Source organism: Leptonotus elevatus, chromosome 5 (assembly GCF_054856555.1).
Source record: "Leptonotus elevatus isolate MCC_2025b chromosome 5, RoL_Lele_1.0, whole genome shotgun sequence".
Classification (NCBI taxonomy): domain Eukaryota; kingdom Metazoa; phylum Chordata; class Actinopteri; order Syngnathiformes; family Syngnathidae; genus Leptonotus; species Leptonotus elevatus.
In genome coordinates, this window is record NC_141243.1 from 23388184 (window position 1) to 23414503 (window position 26320).

The window sequence follows — 26320 nt, forward strand, 5'->3', positions numbered from 1 at the left end:
AACCCCGATCCCAATGAAGTTGGATGTTGTTAAACATGAATAAAAACTGAATACAATTTGCAAATCATGTTCAACCTAAGGTGGCCAGTGCAGAGGACGTGAGATCGAGTCCGGGCTTCGACCTTCTTGGGTGGAGTTTGCATGTTCTCCCCGTGCTTGCGTGTATTTTCTCCGGGTACTCTGGTTTCCTCCCACATTCCAAAGATATGCATGGCAGGTTAATTGAACACTCCAAATTGTCCATAGGTGTGATTGTGAGTGTGGTTGGTTGGTTCGTCTCTCTGTGCCCTGCGATTGGCTGGCAACCAGTTCAGGTTGTGCCCCGCCTACTGCTCGAAGCCAGCTGGGATAGTCTCCGTTGTCGTATTTTACGCTTCATAATTCGTCCCTCATTTTCAATGGGAGACGGGTCTGGACTGCAGGCAGGCCAGTCGAGTACCCACACTCTCACACGTTCAGAATGTGGTTTGGCATTGTCTTGCTTTTTCTGCATTAATGGTGCCTTCACATATGTGTCAGTTGCCCATGCCATTGGCACTAACACAGCCCCATACCATCACAGATGCTAGAACTTTGTGTCTTTCCGTCTGGTTCTTTTCCTCTTTGGCCCAGACGACACGATGCCCACAATGTACAAAAAACAATTGGAAATGTGGACTCTTCAGACCACAGAACACTTACCCATTTTGCATCAGTCCATCTTAGATGAGCTCGGGGCCCAGAGAAGCCGGCGGCGTTTTTGGCTGTTGTTAATAAATGGCTTTTGCTTTGCATAGAGTTTTGCGTTGCACTTAAGTTTAATTTTCTCAGTCTCTTTTTGCCACCTGTCTCAGCTTTTTTGGGAACGTGTTGCAGCCATAATATTCTAAGTTAATGATTATTTGCTAAAACTTTTCTCTTTTTGAATTTGAGCCCAGACAAGCTGACAACCAGTCCTGGCGTGTACCTCACCTCTCGCTTCAAGTCAGCTGTGCTGAGCTGTGCTCCGACTCACCCATGACCCTAATTACACATACAGTATAGTATGCAGTCTACATTCAATACATACATGGATACATTCATTGTCCGTTCAATGTATACACAAATCTATACATAATCACGTAAATACCTATACTGTACTACACATAACTGTACATAAATACTTATGTGGAAAAGTTGCTGAGCAGCATAAAAAAAGTAGTCTTATGCTTAGTGCAACACATGTCATTAAATATAGGAGATCACCTTCGCATGTCCCACCTTCAACATTCCTGTGCGGCCTCTAACTTTATGTCCCAACGCTCAGCCTGGCACCACGCCAAAATCACAATCATGTAAGTAGTCTAATGGCAACAATGTTACGTTAGTTTAAGTGGAACTTGCTAAACAAAACAAAAACATAAATGCTCAGCTACTTTTTAGCTTATAAGTTATACACGGCATATACACATTCAGCATATGTTGACATAGACTTTAAATACACTTTGTACATGTTTCTTGCATGTTATTCGTTATATAATGTTTAAAAAAAAAAAAAAAAGTCATGCGTACATCCAAGTGTTAACATGGCACATCTGACCACAGCACCTGCCGCAGCTCTCACAGCCCCTGGTTCAGATGGAGGGAAAGCAATGCGTCATTAGCAAGAGTGAAGTGGAGTGGATTATTTTATTTTTTTCTGTGGCTTTATTAATGATGCCAGTGTCTGTTGTTACTTTGGAGTGGACATTTATGAACAATCTGACTACAGCAGAACCAGAAGTGCAGCAATAGAAGACTAATGTTCCCTTTAGGAAAAGCGCTTTTGGTCGAACCACTTTCTTTGTTTGAGCTGCTAATGAGTGGAAGCTCACTCCCATCGCCAACAGAAATTTAAATACATATATTACATTTCAGCTCCAACCAAAGAAATTATTAATTGATTCTCAGAAATGTCATCTCTTATAAGACTTGCTCTCGTTGCCCTGCTGGCATCTTGACTTTTGAATGTGCTCAAGTTTCTTTGTGTTTGTTTATCCCTTGTGGTTTTAATGTACATTTTAGTTTAATAGTACTTTTTTTAGTAAATGTATTGCTCGTTATGTAAACATGTAATTTTAATTTAATAGTATTTTAGTGAATCTATTATTATTATTTTGTATTTTAATCTTACTTTTTATTAGAGTGACACTTACGAGCTCTTCTGGCTAATTGTGGCATATTCCCTGAAATGTTTAGTGATATGTACTGTCCCTTATATGGATAGGGAGGGGGTGTGTCTTGATGCGTTGTCACTTTTCTGATGCAGTGGATGTCATACCTCGATATTGTTTTATGAATGGGTATTGCTCAAATTGTATTTAATGCAACTTGAAATGTGTATGCTAAAGCAGTCATTTCAAACCAGGTTTCTTCTGGATGTGATTCACATTGGTCATTTTGCAGTTCTGAGTAAGGAGCTATACTTTATTGAACACAACTATAACAGTTAATCAACTATTGTTGATCAATATTCCACTGCACTAAACCCTTAAAAATGTTCAAGGGCTGTATGCATTATTGCACATTTGAAGTTGCATCACTATGACTGCGCTATTGGTTACTTTGCTTGATGACTCTCTCGGCATTGTTTACGCAGCTGTCAGTGGCCAGTATTACAGCACTAAACATTATGTAAAGCCTTATGAGTCACATCTTTCTTTGTCATAGGCCTACAGTAGTTGCTTGTTACTGCAATACTAGCGTAGCTCACACTACCGGAGACAAATTCCTTGTGCATTTTTACATACTTGGCCAATAAAGATGATTTGGATTCCGACGAGCAACATGGTGGAGCTTAACTATTACATTACAATCGCCATATCTTGTCATTTCTGAGTTCATAAAATCTCATATATTGTGTCGTTTGATTGTTGAAAGAGACTTTATTTCCTTTTGATTTTCTTTTTGTGTTGGGAAACAGCAAAAGAGCTATTGGGAAACAAGGATTCATGAGCGACTGGAGTCAAACATCCACATACTAAGTTTGTATACCATGTTCAGAAATAACTTGTACAAGATCAGTTGGATTCAATGTTTATTGATCGTTTTAGCCGAGGGTGTAGGCATAATGGAGGGTGCCGCCTTTCTTCAGGAAGCAGTCGTGCTCATGTGTTCCAGGTTTGATCTGTCGCTGGCAGACGCCAAGCAGGTCATCAAAGAGAAAATCACTGTCGAAAACCTCAAGCCTCAATACATCACGCTCCTGGGCCTTGAAGTAGGAGAACTTCTCCTCCCACCAAGGGTTAACAGTGTCCTTGCGGACCTTTGTTTGGCCCAGAGTTTCGGAGCCACAAAACACCTTGACATAACCATCTGTGATCCCCAAAAAGTCAGAGGGGAGACCGGTGGCACGCAAGCTAAAAACCTTGAGCTGGGCCTGAGCCACGGGCAGAGCACATAGCACCAGAAGAAGGAGGGACAGACTTGAGGCCATGGCTGTTGAGGGAAACAGAATCACATATTAGGTGGAGTAATTCAATATTTCATATTATTTTACTGTAATGTGTCAAATGAAATACATTCATATTTTTAGAAAGAAAAAAAACCCTTATCTCACACAATGTCTGAAAATTCAGTTTGTGAAATTCCCAACATTTCACCACATAAAAGAGTACACCCTCTTTGAAAAGTATTTTCACTTTCTCAGTGATGACAAAACAATCTTCCAATACGTGCTGATGATTAGACTTTACTAGAGGTTGAATTTGAAATATTTGAGACTTCGCTTTGCCCAGTTAATAAAACCATTTATTTAATCCAAATTATGTTAGCAATAAAAAAATAACTTTTGTTACGTTAGTTAAAGTAGTACAAAGCAGTACTGTATTGCTAGAAGCACACAGTATGAAGAAGAGGTGCGTGTCATAATCTTACCTGTGTTCATGGGTGTCTTGTTTCTAACCTCTGTCGGACCTTCTGTGCTTTTAAACGCCAGCAGGGCTCTTATCAGTTTGATAATGCCGTTCCAAAAACACCCAGGAAGCACAACCTGCTCAATTCTCAGCATTTCGCAACACACAGCAGGATGGACCCAACTTGACGCAGCTGGTCCATGAATTGGAATTGGAGGACATTTTACATCCCACCCATCAAATTTTAAATAATCCACATACAAAATACTTATTGTTATCGCTGGAGTTTCTTTGCTCAGACCAACCCACTTCACAATGTTATTAAGTTGCATAATATTAGGGTAATTTACTCAATATATAGTTTAGCAATCTAAAATGTCATACAATTCCTTAGTTGTATTTTATTAAAATCAAAAGGACAACTGAATGTGCACATAAGATCACAATCATCTTATTTGAACAAGCATGAGAACATAAATAGTTAAAATGGACAAAAAAAGAGCAATAGGCAAGCATAGATAACACATGTAACACAGTATGAGGCGCTTCAGATTTATCAAACGCTGTCAAACCGAAACATGAGACAGCTAAAACAGTACTTCCAGTTTGTGCTCTTATTTAAAACGAATTCACCCAACTTCCGGTGCAGTACTCAGTGGACTGACGGTAACGTCAGGATCGACACGTCAACAACGTCACACTAAACAAAATGTGGTGAAAACAAGACTATGGCCAATCCTTACAGCAGTGTGTTCCATCAAATTTTGAACATGTTCAAATTTTCTCTGTGAAGGTTTGAGAGTGTGCGGCAAGCACTGTCTTATACTGCATTTGAGGTCGGAAAAGGATTTTCCCAAGGGCTGTTCGGTCCCTTTACAACTGGTGTCAGAGTTTGTTCCGCATTGCTGGCAGTAAGTCGGATTCATTTCCAGTGACAGTTGGACCTTTGTCACTGATTCTGTTCATAACTTTTATAGACACAATTAGGTGCAGCTGAGGCGTTGAAGCAGTCCTGTTTGGTGGCCTCAGCATTGCATCTCTGCTTTTTGCGGATTATGTGGTGCTGTTGGCTCCTTCAAGCCACGATCTTCAACTCTCGCTGGAGCGGTTCGCAGCCGAGTGTGAAGCGGTTGAGATGAAAATCAGCACCTCCAAATCCGAGACCCTGGTCCTCAGTCAGAAAAGGATGGAGTGCCCTCTACGGGTTGGGGATAAGATCCTGCCCCAAGTGGAGGAGTTCAAGTATCTCTTGGTCTTTTTCACGAGTGAGGGCAGAAGGGAGCGGGAGAACAGGCGGATCGGTGCAGCGTCTGCAGTGATGCGGACTCTCGATTTACCGGTCCATTTACATTCCTACCCTCATCTATGTTTACAAGCTGTGTGTCGGACTCGTGACCAAAAGAACAAGAACCTGGATACAAGCGGCCGAAATGAGTTTTCTGCGCAGGGTGTCCGGGCTCTCCCTTAGAGATAGGGTGAGAAGCTCGGTCATCCCGGAGGGCCTCAGATAGATCTAAGTATATTGTCCACACGCATTATGTCACTTACAAGCCACTGTACGAGTTCTGGAGGATGTACACATGCGTCAAGTAATGGAGACTACTGTCTAAGGAAGTGGTATCAATGTATGTGGAAATGATTAATAAAGCCTTGTGTGAGATCAACGGCTGTCATTAATGATCATAACATAAAACATGGTGTCAGAAATTTCGGACCAGCCGCATCCAACAACGGAGAAATGCTTGTGCTTGGACGAGCATTGAAGAAAGACGGCGGGGGAACTTTTCCGCTCAATGCCACATCGGGTGCTGGCCTGCACTAAGTACTACGTGCTAACGCTAGCAGAAGGATGGCAGAGGGATTCCGCAATCCAGACCCGCTGGTGTTTGATGGAAATATCGTGGAAAACTGGAGAAGATTTTAGCAAGAATGTGACATATTCTTTGCAGCTGCATGTTCAGACAAGCCTCCACGTACACAAGCCTTCATCCTGCTGAATCTGGCTGGCTCGGAAACCTTAGAACGTGAATGCTCGTTTGTGTATGCGCCTGCTTTTTGAGAAGGCGACGTGGAGGTGGTTCCCGCCGAGTCGAGAGAGGACCCCCCAGTGCCTGAAAAGAAAATTCAATGAGCTTTGCAACCCGCAAACCAACATCACCATGGAAAGATACATGTTTTTCAGAAGGAACCAAAATCAATAAATTGCTATTCACGGTCTGTGTTTCCATAGGGGTCGCCATTGTAGAGTGACGTCACATTAAATTCGGAAGGCGGGGTCCTTTTTTTCTGTCAATGGGCAACTGAAGCCAGAAAGCAGCCATCTTCGTTTTTTCACACTGTTAACTTATCAGTGCATGTTTTACGCTAGGATCCCAGGATGGAGTACTGAAAGCCTCGCCAAGATCGAACTTCACTGTTTGCATCAACCATTAGTATATTATCTCAATATCATGAACTGTGACTCGCAGATGTTAGGTTTACATTTCGCAGCAAATTTATTCCTGATGGGCTTTACTTCCACTCGGATCCGGCTGCATGGGCGGGCATTAGGGGGCCGTGCCCGCCCTGGCAGTCAGCTGTGCCCGCCCTGGGTTGGAAGCTGTTTTGAGAGGCCTCGCCAATCTGTCCTTCCTATCAGTCACGTAAACCTGCGTTGCTCCTGCTTCAAGTGAAGCATGGCTGGCCAACCAACCATATACTTCCTTTCATATCATAACCAAATTTACCAAAAAAGGATTTCACAGGAAAACAACGTTGAATAATTTTGAAAGACACTTCCTTTATCTTGTTCACTAAAAATAATTTTTGAGTCATGGTCCAAAAATTTTCCGAGCATAAATTATTTATACCACAGTTCCAGTATGATATTGCCGGTGACACAGACACAATATCAGCTTGGAAAAGAGCACGGATTTTGTGATTGTTTTGATGACAGGAAGGATTGATACATAATCTACCAATTGGTAATTCAGTGATATCAGCAATAAGAGTATCAGCTACAACACCAATGTGACCCCTATACAGCATTAATACACCAGAAGGAATAGCATCAAAAACTACAGCAAATTATTTAGGCGTCAGAAAGTGTAGAAGAAATTCCTCAAAGTAAACACTCCTCTGCTGTTAAATAATTGATTCACCCAGATGATTTTATGATCAAACCAAGTATTTAAAAAAAATGTATTTGTTCTTGTAACAAATGTTTTGGTTATTTCAAATAGAGTAGTGGTGTGGTGAAAAGTTATGCTTGTAGATGAGTGACCAAGCAATCAATGCCTGCTTATGGAAGTTAGATAAGCAAATGGGGATTATTTCAATTTTATAATTACATGACAACAGAAATCTTAATCCACCAACGTTTGGAAAAAACATAGTTCGAAATACAGTTCCAAATTGAGTCAGGATCCTGTTATGCCCTTTGACAGACAAATTTACTTCCGGGTTAGCCAGTGTGCGCGCGCTAGCCGGCGGAATGACCGCCCACGTCATATTTATGCAGCAAGCTGCGTCTGCAGCTGTTTTGTGGATTTAAAAAAAAGTGATGCAAAGCGATGTACTGTATTGAAATGGAAGCCAACAAACGTCCAACCTCGATCCAGGCTGACACCTGTGAGTCCTCAGACTTCTCACGTTACAACGTGAGGCTGTGAGGGGGAAACTTATTTTAATCAATCAAGCCACACACACACACAACACATGCATGGATAAAATTGTCGAACAACACACACAGCAATTAAACAGACACACACACTCAGGCACAGAAGCACAACAACTTGTGCTGCAGGAGAAAATTATGTATCACATTGCAGTACAATGTGAGTTGAATACTGTTTTTTTTTTGCCAAGCTTGTTAATGTTGATGACAGTCACCAAGTTCTAATAGACAATGCACTTTACACATGATCCTTTTAGATCAGTGGTGGGCAAACTGTCCTCAAGGGCCGGCATCCTGCAGGTTTTGGAGGTTTCCTTGCTGCAACGCAGGATCGTTACCAAGCTTATGCAGAGCTTGCTTTATTTTTCTTTATTTTTTTGAGAGAGCTCAATATTGTTCCGTCTGTAATTTTATGTCATCATCATTGCTCTCTTTTTTTTCCTTTTTATTTTGTATGTGCGTGAGTATGTGCTTGTGTGTGTGCATGTGTGCGTGAGTGTGAGTGTGTACTAATTAATTCACCTAAAACCTATTAAAAGTCCCATACCGTTCACCTAAACCGAATACTTCAGAATCCAGCTAGTCGTGAGGTTGTCAGGAGACCCGAGGAAGGATCAAAGAAACGAAAGGAAAGTGAAATCCAGCACCGACCAGACATCACCTACTACCCACCGGGTTACCAACCAGAGCCATTCACCAACCCCAGAAACATCTCAATTCCAACAAATTAGGGAGACCTCAAGAGACCAAAGGAGAGACTAAGGAAAGGAAGGAATGACAGATGAAGCCGAGTGAGATCCACAGACATCAGCTTCCAACGAGTCAACGACCAGAGGAAGAAGCAGATTGTGTTTGAATTTCGATAGATGCTGGTGTGGTGGATCTGGCATGCATGAAAACCTCCACCAAAGAGGGGAGCCATTGACCCCGGCAAGGACAGAGCAAGCACAATACCCCAGGGCCCCCCAGGCCACGGCAGCGCCAAGGCACAACCCCCGGGCCCCGCAGGGGCCACCGGCCGGAGAGCAAAACCAGGAGCCAGGAGCGCCCCCCAACATGGCCCGCGCCCCCAGCCCAACGCAGCAGAACGGGGCACGGCAGGCCCGCCAGGCACCCCACTGGCCTACAGCCAACACAACCAACACAACCCAGCCCCAGCCACCCTGATCATATATCAGCGGTGTTGGAGAAGAGAAACATCCAAAACCTGCAGGACTCTGGTCCTCGAGGACCGAGTGTGCCCACCCATTTTAGATTTTGCTTAGTTTTCATTGAACTCATTTAACATTGTTCTTGTATCATTAGTCTTACAGTAGAGACAAGTGAAATGAAATAACACAAAATTAAATTAATTGATATCATAAGTAGGTAAGGATACAAGTAAATAAAATTAATATGAATACATTAATAACAAGAAGTAGGGAAGTGAATAAGTAAATAAGTATTAATAAAATAACACAACATACAGCATGCAGACACCATAAAACACTAAAATTATGCAGTCTCATGCTGAATCAAAGACCAAAGAATAGAGATGTCTGACAAAAACCACGAGATATGAAATTTTGTCCATACAGCCTTAAATCCAACCAGCGAAGGAAGGCCACTCGCAGATAAAAGGGTTTGGGTCACAGAGTCATTCCTTTGGACATAGTTCTCTACAGAAAAGGCGTAATGAACGTTTGAGTTGAATAAATGCACACAGAACTACACCATTGTTTTTCGTTTGTCTTTTGGATTTCATCATGAAGTGCCACTTATAAGTGACAGAAAATATTCCTGAGCCCTTTTGCAGTTGTCACAAGGCCACAGTTCAGCCTGAAGAACATTAGATTCAGGTTGAAGAGGAAATTCCTGGTGGCGAGTGTCTTTGCCTGCCGAAAAAGCAACATTTGCTACGTGCGCGCACCCACGCAAGGCTGCGCCGCTCAGTGAAAAATGGGTTTAGCGTTTTTTCCCTCTCTTTTTTTCCCCCTCTCGTTTGAATGGCGTTCCCGACTGTGTATTTTCTTGGTCGGAGGTCGGAAAACTCCGACTTCCCACCTTTGTGGAATGCAACATGTATTTCCGTGTTCCGGCAGGAGTGAACCATTCGGGAGAGCGGGAGGGGTGAGCTATAATTAGGAAGGTATTCGAAGGTTTACTATTAAGGGTTAAACCAGTAAAAACGAAGATATTCATTCAACATGTAATAATTGTGATACTTAGATTACTTATTTGCAAATTTGTTTAGTTTCGTGTCAGTCTTACGCAGACTTTGGAATCGTCCGAAACCCTGTCTTTAAGCAACGCAATGTACAGGTTTAATAATTTGATGTAAAGACATGTGTGAACAGGCCCTGCAGTATTATCAGGGTCAGATAAAGAAAAAAGACGCTGCTGAAGTAAGATGGTCACACGCAGTGAACAGCAGGAGCAAATTGACCGAGGCTCTCCAAGGTGGGACATCTCTTTTCTTTTTACAAAGTACTGTACAATAAACTCACCACGGGTAATTTATGCAAAGCAGCTTTAAGACCTCAAACTTCCGTTGGAACCCAATCAACATTCATTGTCAACAGTGAATACTTGATACGTACTAGCTGTTTCATACGGAGTATGATTTACTATTACTAATTCTAAAACCTGAAAGCATATTACACGTTCAGTCTGCTCCGTTCAGTATGCGATTCTAAATGGGATGCTTGCATTATGCATATGCACAATCTGAAGCCAGACTGACTCCTATGGACTATGCACAAATCACTTCCGCATTCGACGTATGAGTGCACCCAACTTTCCGGTGCAGGGAGACTTCAGGGAGCGCACTGTTGATGTGATGTAAAACTCTAAACCTAAATCTTTACCCCACTGAAAAAGAACAGGAGTCGCTCCTTGCATTAACACTATGTCTTTCAGAATTTTCAAACTTCTAATTAGATCACCCAGAGCCGTAATTTTAACTGCTTGAGCTCTGGTAATGATGTCATTACTTAAAATTATTATTACACGTAAATACAAGCCGTTCGAGTAGCTACTAAAGCTATTTTGTTTATTACATGTTTCAATGTAAATGTAAATTATTAATTGTAGCTCCTCTCCCGGGACTACTTGAGTCCAAACAGAACTACCACCCCCCCCCCCCCCCCCCCCCCTACCAGTCAGACGGCAAGGTTGAGGTGTTGGATCTTTCAGAGGGAACCTGCCAGCTAACTGTTCATAACTGGTTCATTTTCCTTTTTTATTTTTTGTTTTTATTTTTTATTTTAATGATACGTTATTGAATAAGAATATACAGTATATAAGTTATTGTGCTTCCTACTCCTTTTGAACATGTAAATTATGACATTTATTAATTATTTTCTTTCTTCAAATTTTTATTTTAAATTAAACTTATATTTTGTAATGTGCTAATATGTTCAATAAATCAACCAGCCAAAAACAACAACTCTCTGGTCTGTAGCCTCCTCTTCGTCCAAGTCTTCTCTTCGTTGACGGGATCCAAAGATCTTTGCCTTGTCAATATTTTGAAGCAGATGTAATGCCTCTACTTTTTTTTTTTAATATTTACTTTTTATGTCAGCCCATAGTGACATTTCTCTTAATGCCTTGCTGAAAAGTGGTTGGTTTGGAAATCCGACAGCATTGTCAGTGGTGCAAGACTCACTCAGAAATATTTTCATGTTTTTTAATACAATAAAATGGCAGCATATGAATAATATACACACAGGCACATGAAAAGTCAAAACGCCAGAAAGAGAGAAACATTAGTTAATTTCGTAAACAGAGTAACAACACATCAAAGTTTAAGCTTCAAAATACAGCTCTGTTGTAAACAAACGGCGCCCCTGTGCGGTCGACAACTACAGTTATCCCTGTGAATGTTAACAAGTTACAACAACAAGTTTCCGGTGGTCAGCATAAGATAAAAAAAAACAAGGCAGAGTTATAACCTGTCTATGTGGGCACACAGCAGTGATCACTCGGCGTACTGTCATCTCTGCTCTTCTTCGCTGCCTTGACAAATGCACGCAACCACACTCGTAAAAAAAAAATGATGAAAAAATAGTCTAAAACGCTGACAACTGGTCGAGGTTCTCTGAAGGAAAACAAACAGCGATGGCATTACCGAAAGAGGCGGTGCGTTATGAGATTTTCCCGGAAATATCTCACGGCTATTTGTGCATAGAGTCCAACTAGATGCACCTGTTTTTTGTTGTTGTTTTTTTTTTTTACTGTTTACTCTGTTTTTAACTATACACTGTGGAATTCAAACCATTTGGTCCAAAGTTCAATTCTAACATTTTCATCTTATTAGCAATATAATTCACACCCAATATATTTTTTTACACGGATTAGAAACAAAACAAAACTCCTTTTACTCTGAAGGTCCCACTCATATGATTGAGGCTGACATAATCGTAAGAAGTCATGACCCTAAGGAGCCAATCATGGGCCACCCTCCTGACACTGACGGCGACATCACACTGAAGGAGTGGCTTGAATGTGTTAAGTTGCACGACAAGGGGATCAAACTAGATTTCAAGAGGTGAGATGTAATCAGATTGTGTTCTTTCAAAGTCGTAAGAGCTGACGTGACGCTAACCTATTTTGGTGCTTGCATCCAGCCTGGAGGCAGTGTCTCTTTCTGCGGCCCTGTTGCAGGAAATGCTGGCCCAGATGACCTTTCCTGTGTGGATCAATGCTGATGTCCTCCCAGGACCTGGAAGTCAGAACAAACCATTGGCGCATCAAGCTTTCCTGGCTGCTGTAAAGACTCTTCCCACTAACATTGTACTCTCCCTTGGCTGGACCACAAAGTGGACTGCAGGGACTGATAACCCAGGTGAGGATGCATCCGTTTGTGCTATTTCCTTATGTCAGCATGGCTGTTTCGGTTTATGGTATGCGTATTTGCACAATTATACTACTGGCTACATGACGAACAACGTAAGAAGTGGCCGCCATCTTTGTGGAATTCTTTAATAGACATGGAATTAGCCCTTGAAATGCCTCTAAATGCCTCCATAGCAAATGAATTCACAAATAAAAAAAACAATTGACCTTCAGCCAACCACGCCCCCAAACCGTTAAGGTCTGTCAAGCTTGTGTCTGGCCCATACACTTCCATTGTAACATCACATCGATCCAGAAAACTTATGTTAGTTGTCAATTAAACCTTACCAAAAAAGTTCCAATCACCCGTAGACCTCCAACAAGCAAAATGGTGATGCAATGTGCCCATGGATTATGGATCGGACACAAAGAATCCCAAGAGTTTGTCAGGTGGAGTCCTATTCTTTCTATTCTCAAAGCCAAAAACAAAGCTGGAGACATGTCTTCAATGGATTAAACAGTGTGGATGGCTTCACTCTCAGCTAAATGTCTCCAAGACAAATAAGTATTCCTACGTTTGCTCCACAATAAGGGCCTGTAAAGTAGCTGGATGGGCCACGTTGAGCAAGCCATATTGATAACTAGCAACCAGACCACTTTGACTTTTAGCTCTGTTGTCAAATTAACTTTAGCCCATCTATACAAAACTGGACATCAAAGTTATCTTTGCGATTATTTAATCTTGTATATTATCAGGGTATCATTACCCAAGACCACCAGACGTGGGCAAAAATGTGTCGTTTCATCAACCAGTCATCACTGAAATCGATGAGTGCTTCCACATTTTCGGCTTTTCTTTATGAGGCGAAATTACAAAGTACAGATGGTACAGATAGTTGTTTTTATTTCCATTTATATTTATTTTTTTGTATTTAATTTTTGAATTATATTTTTATATCCATTTTTATTTTCGCTTTTATTCATTTATTTATTCAGTCATTTATTTATTTTTAATTTGGGCAGTTTTGGTACTCCATACTTGACCAGCAGTCGAGCGTTGCTGTCTTGTACACATGACAGTCTGAGTCCATGGCAAACAGTGTGCTAAAGTGTAAATGGAGTAACCTATCAGCATAACAAATTAAAGAGGCGCCACCGTGTGGCATACTACCAAGTGTTCCAATTTTAAGATGCTCAAGACTCTCTCAAGTGACATCACATATTTTTCAGGTTACAGTTGGGAAATGGTGCATGAGATGCAGAACATATGTGGAGGCCTTGAACATCTCGTCACCTTCCCGGTACGGGCGGCCCTTTTGGCCCAGTCTCTCTCGGAGCTCACGTGGCTGCTGCAACAATCCGACAGGTGACTGTCTCACACACGTCATTTTATTTGCACTCAACCTCATTGAGATCAAGCCGTTCAAGAATCTTAATTATATTCAGCATGATCCGTTCCAAAATCAGTGCTAATGTGCGTTTTTCATTATTGGCCTGTTGGAACACCAATGATGTCCGAGTTTTTGAGATGAAAAAAAATCTATACAAAGAGAGATCTAAAGAAATAGTGTTGCATATTGTAATGTCTTTGTTTGCTGATTATCATGCGGAATAATTCACATGATCAGTGTCTTCACAAAACAAAATATTTATTAATAGCATATGATTAAAGGTAATTTAAGCATTTTTTTTTAAAAGTCTTTCAAACCAGTATCCCTTTGCATTAATCAGTACCCAAGAAGGAGCTCTTAGTTTGAAAAACGATTGGTGACCCCAGATGTTGATAATGCTTAAAAGCAGGAGCAATGCCCGGAAAGCAGCTACTGTACTTTATACTGTACTTTAAATGGACTCTGATGAGAAGAGTTGTTATATTGTATGTTAAAATGATTGAAATTGTGAATATGTTGCATTACCATTCCCCCATGCATAAAGAAGCGATCAAAAGCCCAAACTGAATGCGACATTTATGCCCATGCTGATGAGTGTGATGTAACCTTTGCAAAGCAGCTGTGCTGTGTTGAACTAAAGTAAGCAGACACTTTTGCCCACATGTAGCCTTGACAAACATCTAGTGAGCAAGTGGAACAACAAGGCAACGTGTTCTTGGGCCCACCGACTGTGTGGGTGGCTCAAACTGCGCCTCCCATTGTGATGGAGGTGAGTGCTCTGCAGCATTAAGTGGAAAGGGGAATGTAGGTACGGTAAAGAGGCTGCGATGATTCATTCAATCAGTCACGGGTCAGAAACAGCTTAGTTTTGTCCAGTCAAGCCCCACAGAAATACAGATCATCATATTAACGTGCACATGATGCACATGCAGTATTAACTGTTGCTCGATCACGATCAGTCGACAAAAATCAACTCCCTCAACATTGTAAATATGTTTGGCCTGCATATCATTCCAAATTTGCACACAAAAAAATTAGGCTTCTTTACGTTGCAATATAAGACCCAGTGTAAGTGCAAAGACATATCTGGTGGGCCAAATGTGTGTTTCTACTACAAATAGGTAGTGATGGGAAAATGAAGCTTCATGAAGCACTTGTGATATTTTTTGACTCCCCTAGATGGTGCTCTTGGTTTAAATATAAAGGCTAGTGCAAAGGAAATTGATTACATTTCCACTGCATCTTTCAACCAAGAGTGCCATCTAGAGGAGTCAAAAAAGATCACAAGTGCTTCATGAAGCTTCATTTTCCCATCACTACAAATAGGGCACAGCATCTGTTTAGGCAGCTGTTATTGCTCACTCATTAACACCTGCAGTCAATCCAAGAAATTATGACAAATGCCCAGCTCTGGCAAAATGCTATAATAAAAAAAAAGCTTATAATTATTTTAACCTTCACTGAAAAGCAACATTTTCTTCACATTTTAATTTTTTTAATATATACTGTATATTTTGAATTTGCATCATTTTGACTTTTTTTTTAATCCAAAGCAAAAATCTTTCAAGTTAAAAATTGTCAAATTTAATTTTGAATGATACTTGTTTACTGTCCATTTATTTTGATTATTATTCATGTTCACAAACATTTAGTTTTTAGTCTGTTCAATAAATGTTCACCCTGACATAAAGTGTGCTTTGACTTTTGACCCCCAGTATGATTGAGTTTGAAACCCCTCCATAGACACCAATGGAAAATGTTGTCCAGGAAATGTACCCTGAAATTAGAAGGAAATAATTAGAATTATAGACGCCAGCACACCCGCAACCCTCGTGAGGATAAGTTGGACGGATGGATGGATGTGCTCTGTCTTGTGTTTGTAAGGAAGTGGGGGTTTAAATGTAGGAAAAAACTTCCTTGCTTTAGTATTTTTATCTAATTTAAAGAAGACAAGATCAGCATAAACTCCATTACTTTGCAAGTGTGTAGTAACTTGGTCCCAGCAATGACTCTAGCAACACAAGAGAAGTTATTTTCATGAATGAGAGAATAACATGTGACACTTGAATTGCCCCACAATGTGCGTATGTGTAGAAAACAAAAGTGTCTTAAAAACGGTTATACTCTTTTGTTGTGTGCAGATATTCTCTAACAGTGTGGACCGGCCACAACGACCAATTCAAAGTAGAGGACCTTTTGCCTTACAGAACATGCTTCGACGTCAGGAGGATCTGCTATGACCTACCAGAACCGCTAAGGAAACAGCTGACAAAAACTCTACAAGATGAGACATGAGCAATCATTAGTCAGGCTGAAAATGAGAAATTCCAAAACTCTGCATGGTCACTGTACCACTTTTTTTGTTATTTTTGTATACACATAAATAAATTCTCTTTTTATGTACATAAATGATGTTTTGTGTCATATGACGTTTCTTCATTTAATGAAGAAATGTATTTGGTGATGCTAAAACTGCTGCTATGACAGGGTCCTGCTAATCTTTTTAAGAGAAGATACCGTTAGACCAATTAGGACTGTAAGTAATTGAGTTAACATTTACAGTACAATTTAGGAAATGCAGACATTATATAGATTTTTTTTTTAGGTAGCACATTTTTGGGGAGGTTTAAAAATACCGTAAACTAGACCCTTTTTGATTGTAACGTCACACTTATTAGGTTGAGCTCAAGCCACAGACGAGTCTATTGAATATTTTATTTCTACGCCTTCACATATTCTTCAGTTGAGTCATTTTGCATATGCACTGTGAAGTGTCATCCTTTTGCTTTTGTAACGTTTGGCCAATGGAATCCCACAGTGGAATCATACAACTATCATCTACTGTTCAGAGATGTGTCTCTTCAATTTTTGGAATCAAATATGTCAAAATAAGCTGCATAACTCGGCTAATTCACTAGTCCAACACATACATATTGTTCAGCCTTCTTTTTATTTTTCGAAGAGCTTTTCTCTTCAGAAAGCCTTTTATCTAAATTGCCAATTCGTAAGCGTGCATCCTTGAAGCAAGTACTGTATGCTCAAAAGAAAAGCAGGTTGCCAGTGGCAACAGTTGCACTCAGCCTTCAACATTCACTTGACTGTACACACATACACCACAATGCACACACACTTACACACACACATGACTTTGTTTTAAGACAGTATAACCCACAAACTTTTCTTTTGAACTGTTGAATTGTACTGTCCACAGTGTACAAGTGTAGACCGTGAGAGTATGAATGGAGGAGTGTTGGAGAGCAGTCTTGAGTTTGAAGATTTTACTGAAATCTCAACACACACTTTCATCCACTCAGCCCAAAATAATATTTGACTAAAATGAACTTTGTGAGGCAGACACATTTGTGGCACCATGTAAATAAATACACATCAATCTAGCCATGCTTCAAACGCTCACATAAAAACTTTTTGGGATAAGGAAGTTTTTCTCATTTGTCCGTGGCCACCATACAATGGATTTGGAAATAAAAAAATAAAAACATTTGGTTCATTCTAGATTTTTTTTTCTCCAACAATTTGTTTAGAACTACTACTAATCTGGAACTGAAGCATAACATTCAACCAATTAAAGCTTTTTCTAAAGAAAAAAGTACAATTTAATATATTTGCCAATAATATAAATAAAAAATATTTATATTACTATACAATGATCAGCCACAGCATTATGACCATTTGTACAATTATGATGCTGTCCAATACAACAGCAGTATCAAATATTGTCTGCACAAAGTTGTAAGACAAGTATTAATTTAACATGGTTTTTTTGTAGTTTATTTTTTTAGGTGAGCAAAACTATTACTATTTACTTATTTTATTAATTTATTTCACTTAATGTAGTAATATTTTGTTGTAAATACTTTGTTTGCAATAACTGTCAAACCTGTGACACAATGACATAACGATTTTTCTATTCTTTTTTTATATATATTATTATTATTATTTTGATCTTTTCCAGGAGATCACTGAAGCCTCAGTTTTTTCTCTGTCTCCCCTTTTGACATGTAACAAAACACTCGATAGGGTTCAAGTCAAATGTAGAAAAAGATAGCGCCTTTTGTTTGACTTTAAACCCACCTATCTTTATTTAATTAAAGTCAATGTAGCATATGACTGACAGGTCACATGTGCCTTTTGTTGCCCAGGTGTGTCCAATTACATTCATTACTGAAACAATACATGTGGCATCTCTGGTCAGTGCTCTCGTCATTTGGGTTGAACTTGGAAAGTTTCCAGGGTCGGTCTTTGTAAGTTTTCAGTGGTCTGATCATCTCTATATTTCTATATGATTGAACAAACTAGTAGTTGTTTAAAGCTTGTATAATCTTTTAATGTCCCATTGCTGCTTTAAACTTCTCCACAACTTTATCCTGGACCCTGGTTGTGTGTTCCTTGGTCTTTATAATGCTGTTTGTGCCTCATCATTCTTTAACAGACCTCTGAGACGATCGCAGAGAAAGTGAATTCATACTGAGACTAGATTACACACAGGTGCACTTATTTATCAATTCATAATCAGTCATTTAGGTCAACAATGGATTATTCAGAAATCACCAGGGAACTTCTGGAGTCAATTGGCTGCACTGAGAGAAAGCATGTCCTACTTTTCAGGTGTTTATTTGTAAATAAATAATAATAATGATAATAATAATAATTAACTCATTTGCTCCTAAAATTGTATAAACACGTTCTATTTTAAATGTTTTAAGTGTCCCAAAGACGTATTCATTTGTTGTTTTGTTTTTTAATGCTAGAGCATACAGCCTCTCAACTGCAGAGAACGGTTGAAGAAATGGTAGTTATTACAAAAACGGCCAGCAGGTGGCAGCAGAGCAAAAGAGATCAACCAGGGCTATGTTGAAAAAGAACGCTATTTTATTCACATTTCTAAATAGATTTGTGAATAATGATGAAACTTAGCTATATTCTAATGCTAATTGCTGTAAAACGGAAACAGATAGAAATATGTTTTTTCCCCTGATGAAAGAAGAGACTCTAATCTTTCTTTTGGTAGGTTACATGTTTTTATAGCAATAGAACACAATATTCTGTGGGCCTTGCAAAATCAGTCAAAATCCAGTAAAACAACCGAAAGGGGTTGTTTCAGTGAAAATCGCAATAAATAATAATAGAATCAAATGAAATATTGTATAGATTTCATTCCACTTTACGATTACGTCCCAGTTGATGTTGATTCTTCTCAAACCAATCCAATTTTATATCTTGGTTTGAAGCCTGAAATGTGATCAGAAAGTTCAAGGGGGGGGGGGGCGGGGGGCTAATATTTTTGCAAGGCACTGCTGCGCTGAATTAAGTGCTTAATTTGCGATTTGCAGACTACAATTATGTGAAACCAAAATGCATGACAGAGATGGAAATGAATGGAAAACCAAGCAATTACTAAAGCTGAGAGAAAAGGGGAAACGAATCAGAGCCGCTAACGACTAGTTGTCCGACTTTTCGTCAAAGTTGGACAACTGCTTAATCTGCTCACTCTGCATGGAGTGGCGCCTCCAAAGCATTTTACTGGTTTCCATGGCCTTTGGGAAAATCGGCACCCAGGGTAGGACAGGCTTCGATCCTTTACAAACAATATTGAGTGTTTTGTTACTTGCAGTCAGCGGGCACAGAGTGACAGAGTTGACACCGATATCTGGAATGGGAGCATGCGGGTTCAGAGGGGGGAGGTACCCCGGCCGAGTGGAGGAGATGTGATCCTGGAGAAGGGCCCCTGAGCCTCTTCGCTCTAGTCCAACGGCACCTCGTCTCTGGACAGAACATTCCAGAGACTCTCTGGAGCCTGACAGGGTTGAGGACCTGCTGCTTGTCAGCTTGGGCCTGTCCGCTCCTTTTGTCAGGCAATTTGAACTTTTGTCTTTGCTGCTAAACTGCGGCAACTGAGAGTCTGAACTGTAATGGTCAATACCAATATTACGTCGATGAATAATGTTTTGCAGACTGGAAATATTTAACTGCCGAAGACTGTCCGATGTATCTCCATCGGCAGGATTGGATTCAAGGGGAAACGGGAGATTGTTTTCTTGATGCAAGTTCGGGTGTGAAGTGGAATGCTGTCCGCTTGCCACACTGTCATATGACATCTTTCGAGTAACGCCTCTTGCACCTCGCCCTTTCTTGTCATTCTCTGATATATTGTCCATCGCTTTCAGGGGTCCATCTTTCATGTCCACGCTATGGTGGCGCGAAACTGCCGGAGGCCGACTCTGGAAATTGAGGCCTCTGAGTGATGAGACCTCCTCTGGTGGAAATTCTACTTGCTCCTCTGCCAGCAACGAGGTCTGGCCCTTCTGAAAAAGTAGGGGTGGATGTTTGACCCATTTCTGCGAGTGTAATCTCTGGAGATTAAGCCTCTTGTCTACATTTAATGGATTGGGATGTTGAATAGGAGAATCTGCCTGAGATGGACTGAGGCTAACCAATAAACCGGGACACTTGGTATTTCTGAGGCTGAGAAGGGGACTACCAGGCTGAGGAGAAGCACTTGCTGAGGAACCCTGTGGAGGAACTCGTCGTAGGATGCCAAAAGGAGACGAGCAGGTTGGTGCGCAATTCAGATGCTCCTCAAGGTCAGCGGGTGGTGGCACATTTAGGTACTGCTTTGTTGCCTGATGGCCAGATGGAAGCTTGTTGGTGGTGATGATGATGACCTCCTTTCCCTTAGCTTTACAAGCATCCAGGAGGATCTTGATGATGCCCCTGTCACCCGAATTAATGGCGTAAACGAGTGCTGATAAGCCAGAGTGGTCCTCCAGAGTTGGATCGGCACCACTGCTCAGAAGCAAGGACAGGATCTCAGCTCTGTCCTGTCCAAGGCACGCATGCATCAAGGCAGTTTTCCCACTCTTGTCTTGAATGTTTGGATCCGCGCCATTTTCCAGCAAATACCTGAAACATTGAACAAAAAGTCATGCATTTACTATTTGGCTTTTAGGGATAAATCAAATCAAGCTTTTGTTATATAGTAGAAGTTTCAAATGTATTTCTATACGTTCAAACATATTCGCTAATACCTTTAAACATACTTGAAAATACGTTTGAACGTACTCTCAAATACATTCAAACATACTCTCAAATAAGTTTGAACAGACTCGCAAAGACGTTTAAATGTACTTGAAAATACTGTCCGTTTGGGGGGCGCGCTTGAGCATGACTCGTGAGTAGACGTGTCTCCCACAGAAAATTTTGGGATTTATACATTTCGGACCTTGTAACCGATCAAACTTTTGTTGGAAAGACAGTTTTTGTGATTTTATTGCCTCAGGAGTGGACAAATGTCCCCAAAATCGTCTAAACAGCAGAGTGGGAGATACAACTTGGACTCTCAAGGTAGCGTTAGCAAGGAAGCCGATACAAATGCTAACAACATGGAAGCACTAGCTAACGCAGTTTCTGCTGTGCAATTATCTATCGATTCATTTCGGGAGGAGAACCTCACTTTGCCTTCAATTCTGAATGTTTATGGCCAGCAAATTACAGATGTGGAGGACGGTATGAAGGAGTTCAACTAGATGCTCAAAAATACGTTTGAACATACTCTCAAATACGTTCAACCGTACTTTCAAAACACTTCGAACATATTCGCAAATACGTTTGTACGGAACGTACGGAAGCGTAGAGCTGCCAATGTGGGGTAAACTTTTTGGCTGGCGAGTACGTTTGAACATATTTGCGAGTATGTTTGAACGTACTCGCCAGCCAAAAATGTTTACTCCACATTGGCAGCTCTACGCTTCCTTACGTTTGAACATACAAATATTTGAACATACTCTCAAATACGTTCAAACGTAATCATGATAATTCATTTAATTTATAGCCTTTTTCTAGACACTCAAGGTCACCTTACAACATAATACATTTTAAAAAACACTCCATAAATAAAAATAGTGAGTACTATGAGAATGTTAAAGTGAAAAAGCAGTCCGAAAAAGATATGTTTTGAGTCTGGTTTTAAAGAGTGTTAAGGAGTCAATGTACGTTTGAGATACGTTTGAACGTACTTGTGAAATGCTACATACATAGCATACTTTTCCATAATGCCACAGGGTGCAAACATGCTCACAAATACGTTCAAACGTACTTGCCAGCCAAAAATGTTTACTCCACATTGGCAGCTCCACGCTTCTGTAGTATAGCACCTTTTATACATTAAAATGCAACTCAAAGTGCCGCGTAATTAAATCATCCATAGTACAATAAAAACTAAACCCGCCCTTGCCCCCAACATCCCAATGAGCACGGTATAATAAATGGTACTTACTGGACCATTTTGTGTTTGGGCACACTCTGCGTATCCGAGTGACGTGTCTTGCAAGCCACCATCAGTGGCGTCTCGCCATTTTCATTGCTCTCGTTCACGTAGGCCCCTCCCTCCAGAAGCAGCCGAGTCAGACGCAGGCGACTCAGATAGACAGCCTTCAGCAGAGAATTGCCATCTGTTCGAACCTCTGTTGACTCATCCATGCCAAAAATGTGCAGGTATCATCCTGAAGAACAACTCGTTCACTCATTCAAAGCACAGCCTGCAAAGAAACAAAACACCAATTGGAAAGTTGTTGTAGTTTATGTATTCTGGGCAGCATTTCCGTTGACACATGAAGTGATATCCCTCACTCCTCACTTCCTGTTTCTTCCTATCACATTGCATTTAACACACACAGAATTATTGAGATAGTAGTTTTGGATTTTTTTTCAGAGCAGTTTGTTAGTTTTTATTTGGTTTTATTATTTTCAGAAATGCTTTGTTTTAGTTTTAGCTTTATTGATATACAGCACAATATTGTGATCCGGTTAATGCAGACTCACTCTATTGCGGGGTTTACTTCGGGTTGGACCTCAATATTTCGCAGGTTCTTTACAGATATAATTTTTGTTTTCCCAGACATTTTTTAAATAAAACTGATGTACCCTGGATGTTGTAAATGTCTCCCTCCTCCAAAACTCCTGAATCAAATGATCATGATCATTATCAGGCTGATCATTAGAATCTGGTGTGTTGGCCCTTGGGGGAGAGAATCATCTCAAACATGCAGGATAGGGGCCCTCGAAGACCAGAGTTGGTGGCCCCTAATCTACAGTATGTGCTTCAAGTATCGTGCCAGTGAAAGTTGGGGTGAGCATCACAAGTCAGTTCAATGACCATGAATCATTTTGTCAAATGAGTGGAATTGGTTATTGATCAATTGTGTATCCCAGCAATCAAGACGAAAGTTTGGTTTCATGTTTTGTCTTTTTGTCAACTAGGTCCCATTGTGTCACCAATCAGCTCTGTCACACACTTGTCATGTCCAGGTATTTCTCGTTATCTCAACAGTTTATTTAGCTCCCTCAGCACTTGTCGGGAGGTTCATGTGTTTGTTGTTTCTTCTGTCTGTCCAGTCTGTATGTCCATTTTGCTTTGTTAATTTGTATCTTGTTTTTTGGGGGGGACATCTGTTTATTTAGTAGTTTTGATTTCAAGTGTCTTATTTGCCTTTTTGTTTCTTGGAAAATAAAAAAAACACATTTTGTTTGATAACATCCTGCACTCCTTCCTCAATACAAACTCTTATCAGCACATACAGGCTCAACTAGTTTGTTGAAGGATCTTTGTGCAGTTTGTCACTTTTTCAGAGCTGTTGATAGAGAGAGTTTGGCCAACTCGGTTTCGGCAGAGTAACAAGAAGCCTGAAGTTAACCAATCACAGAGTAGAATACTATGCTGTGATTGGTCAACTGCTAGTCACATGACATGTCATGGAGAGTGGCGTCATACGCGTCCTTGCGGACATGTGGCGTGCACGTACTCACACGCACCATGAACGAGCCTGACACAGATGCTGCAGTTACGCATTGGGCCAGAGGTGGCAGTCGTGAGTAAAAAAGTGCAGAGCCGTTGATAGAGTTTGACCAACTCTGTTTCAGCAGGGTAACAAGATGGCGTCCATATGTCATGTGACCAGAAGTTAACCAATCACAGAGTAGAATCAACTGCTGATCACATGACATGTGGACGCCATCTTGTTACCCTGCTAAATCGAGTTGGCCAAACTCTCTATCAACGGCTCTGCACTTTTTTTTTATATACTCGCGACTGCCACCTCTGGTCCAAAGCGTAACTGCAGCATCCGTGTCAGGCTCGTTCATGATGCGCGTGCGAGTACGCGTATGACGCCACCCTCCATGACTCTACCCTTCCCCTCCCCAAAGAAGCTGTGGAGTGCACAGGTCCGTACACTCTGCTATAAAGGGAAGATAAAAGCTGATAGGTGCAGTCAGTGTACTCATCTGGGCATTAGTGGAACATGCATGATGTAGAAAAAGCTTTAATATGACCTTTTTAAACGGCACAATGCTCTTTTAACCTTGGCAGCAAGCTGAATTCTCGTGGTATTTGTGTGAAGAACTCCCTTGAGAGAACCATAATTATCAATCTGGCTTTTGCTATTGCTAGTTTGTAGCGGAGATGAATCACAGCATGATATTACTTCTGTTAATTTGTTTAATAAGACATCTTGATGGAAAACGTCTATCCCTAGTTGGAAGATATGGATGAATAGCACCAACTCAAACCTCTACAACACACTCCTCGTGTGTGTGTGTGATGTCAAACATATGGTGATCCTTTGTTACAAGCTACCACCACTGCGCTATCAAAAAAAATCGATAATACAGATTATTTAAATTGAGTTCTGATACTATTTTAATATTTAATGGGAAGATTGTTGTCGTGGTACTTGAAATACAGATAAAATCTTGTTTCATGACATCAAATGTTTGATCAAAGTTACTATGCTGGCAAAGTTCGGTTCAAGGTAATTGTGTAATCATGAAACGTAACATCCCAGCACAAAGTCACTATCTTGTCAGCCTTTCAGTAGTCCATAGAATGCTGACAGTATGCATTTAGGACTGTGGTGAGAGTCAGCTTTTAACCCGTGTTTGCAGCTTTTTTTCCCTTTTTTTCTGAGGGATGACATTCAAACACCCCCCACCGCATCTATGTTTCATTGATGGGGTCAGCCCTGGCCTTCATCCACCCCAGACACAGACAGCATATGTAATGAGGCAGCAGTGAAATGTCATTCCTGAATTATTATTTTTTTTTTTAAATCATGGCTTTTTCAAGGAAAAATAAATACTGTTGCCTGATGTTTGCTTAAATAGCGCCAACGTAATGCAGATAAAATGATGCGGCTTCCTTTTATGCGATGACAAACATCCAAGCGGATGATTCGTGACACAAAAAGTGGATACACTTGAATGAGGTGATCACTGATAAACATTAGCAAAGGATAAAGAAAACCAAGATGCATTAGACAATGGTGGGATGTAGTCCTGTAACCACCAGACCTACCTTAAAGAATGTCATCCTTGAATGTGGTTCCCTCTGACGGATCAGGTGGTTTTCAGCATCGAGATTGGGAAGAATCCAGCAGGTAGAGCAGCGACCCCGGCATAGGAGAGGCTGGTGGAAGCAGGCAGTCAAGACTAATATATGTCACATATGAGTGGCAGCAGTGGGAGGCATGCAGCCAATGACAGCACTTTGCATTGTGAGCAGACACAGTCATGATATTGGTCTTTGGTGAAGCATGTGCGCAGGTAACACTCATTTCTTTCCACCTCCGGTTATTCACATTGACCATTGTGAGGTATAACAAAAGGCGCCTCAGACGTCACTGGAAAGATCAAGGCTGCAGACAGATTCGGTTTCAGTCACGTCTTCGTGAGTGTTACCATATTAAGAAGCTGGGAATAGATAGAACAGCTAAAAATCTTTTAAAAACATCCTCTCCAAGGTCCTTATCCACATATGAATTCCAGCCCTGACAATGAGTTGGTGTGAATCTTTTACTGGAACCACCCTAAGCAACAAGAACGTAGAGGAGAAGGATGTGGCGGGGGATTCTGTGCCTTGCTCAAGAGCACTGCTGCCACTTGAGGTCATTTTAAAATCTAGATTTGGCTACAATGTTGCTTGAGTCCATTGATGTTATTTGGTGATGCACTGCTCTCATTATGACGTTACCGTTAGGACTACCGTAACTCACTTCCTTTTCCCCCCAGAAATTCTGCTGTACATTTGCAAGTGTTGTTGTCCAGTTGCAGAGGTGGTCTTGGCTAATTGAAATAAATACATAAGAAAACAAACATCTCTTTTTTTTTCTATTTAAAAATAACACTCCTCCCATTCCAAACTTTGCTTTTTGTTAGACTTTACACCGATCTGAGGGCTGGATCGGACGATATTTTGCATTTGCCAGACTGATCAATGAGATCAGCTCAGTGAAATAAGACATCACGTTATATTTAATGTTTGTCAGTTTTTGGAAGAATGTTTTTTCTCCCCATGTGTTTCAGTTGGCGTCAAATCTACGTGGGTTTTTGCTATTGGTGGGCCAGGTCAGTCCCTACAGCTGCGAACGGTAGCGGTCTCTCAAACTCAATCGCTGATCGACCGAAAAATCATGATGGTGTCAAGCCTGCTTTTTGTGGTCTGTAATAGTTACCCTAAATTGTCCCTAATGACAAAATCTTCATGTTTTTATGAACAGGCTCAAGACACACCTTTTTAACGTAGCTTTTACCTAAGA

General features: G+C 40.7%; 3 protein-coding genes across 3 annotated transcripts; 1 reads left to right on the forward strand and 2 right to left on the reverse strand.

Annotated features, from left to right (window-relative positions):
* Positions 1-3021: 3021 nt before the first annotated feature.
* On the reverse strand, positions 3022-3925 carry LOC147174398 (perforin-1-like). Its single transcript, XM_086077050.1, has 2 exons — positions 3874-3925; positions 3022-3435 (listed from the first exon to the last, which is right to left on the reverse strand). Exons 1-2 carry the CDS (start codon positions 3881-3883, stop codon positions 3047-3049), a joined length of 399 nt encoding a protein of 132 aa, XP_085933176.1. The 5' UTR covers positions 3884-3925; the 3' UTR covers positions 3022-3046.
* Positions 3926-9684: 5759 nt separating this feature from the next.
* Positions 9685-16124, forward strand: fam151b (family with sequence similarity 151 member B). The gene is made up of 5 exons (XM_086077049.1): positions 9685-9945; positions 11875-12034; positions 12114-12331; positions 13552-13687; positions 15854-16124. Exons 1-5 carry the CDS (start codon positions 9831-9833, stop codon positions 16005-16007), a joined length of 783 nt encoding a protein of 260 aa, XP_085933175.1. The 5' UTR covers positions 9685-9830; the 3' UTR covers positions 16008-16124.
* A 2941-nt stretch (positions 16125-19065) lies between these two features.
* On the reverse strand, positions 19066-25256 carry ankrd34bb (ankyrin repeat domain 34Bb). Its single transcript, XM_086076632.1, has 3 exons — positions 25081-25256; positions 22006-22267; positions 19066-20633 (listed from the first exon to the last, which is right to left on the reverse strand). The coding sequence occupies exons 2-3, from the start codon at positions 22206-22208 to the stop codon at positions 19172-19174; spliced, it is 1665 nt and encodes a 554-aa protein (XP_085932758.1). The 5' UTR covers positions 22209-22267; positions 25081-25256; the 3' UTR covers positions 19066-19171.
* Between the last annotated feature and the right edge of the window lie 1064 nt (positions 25257-26320).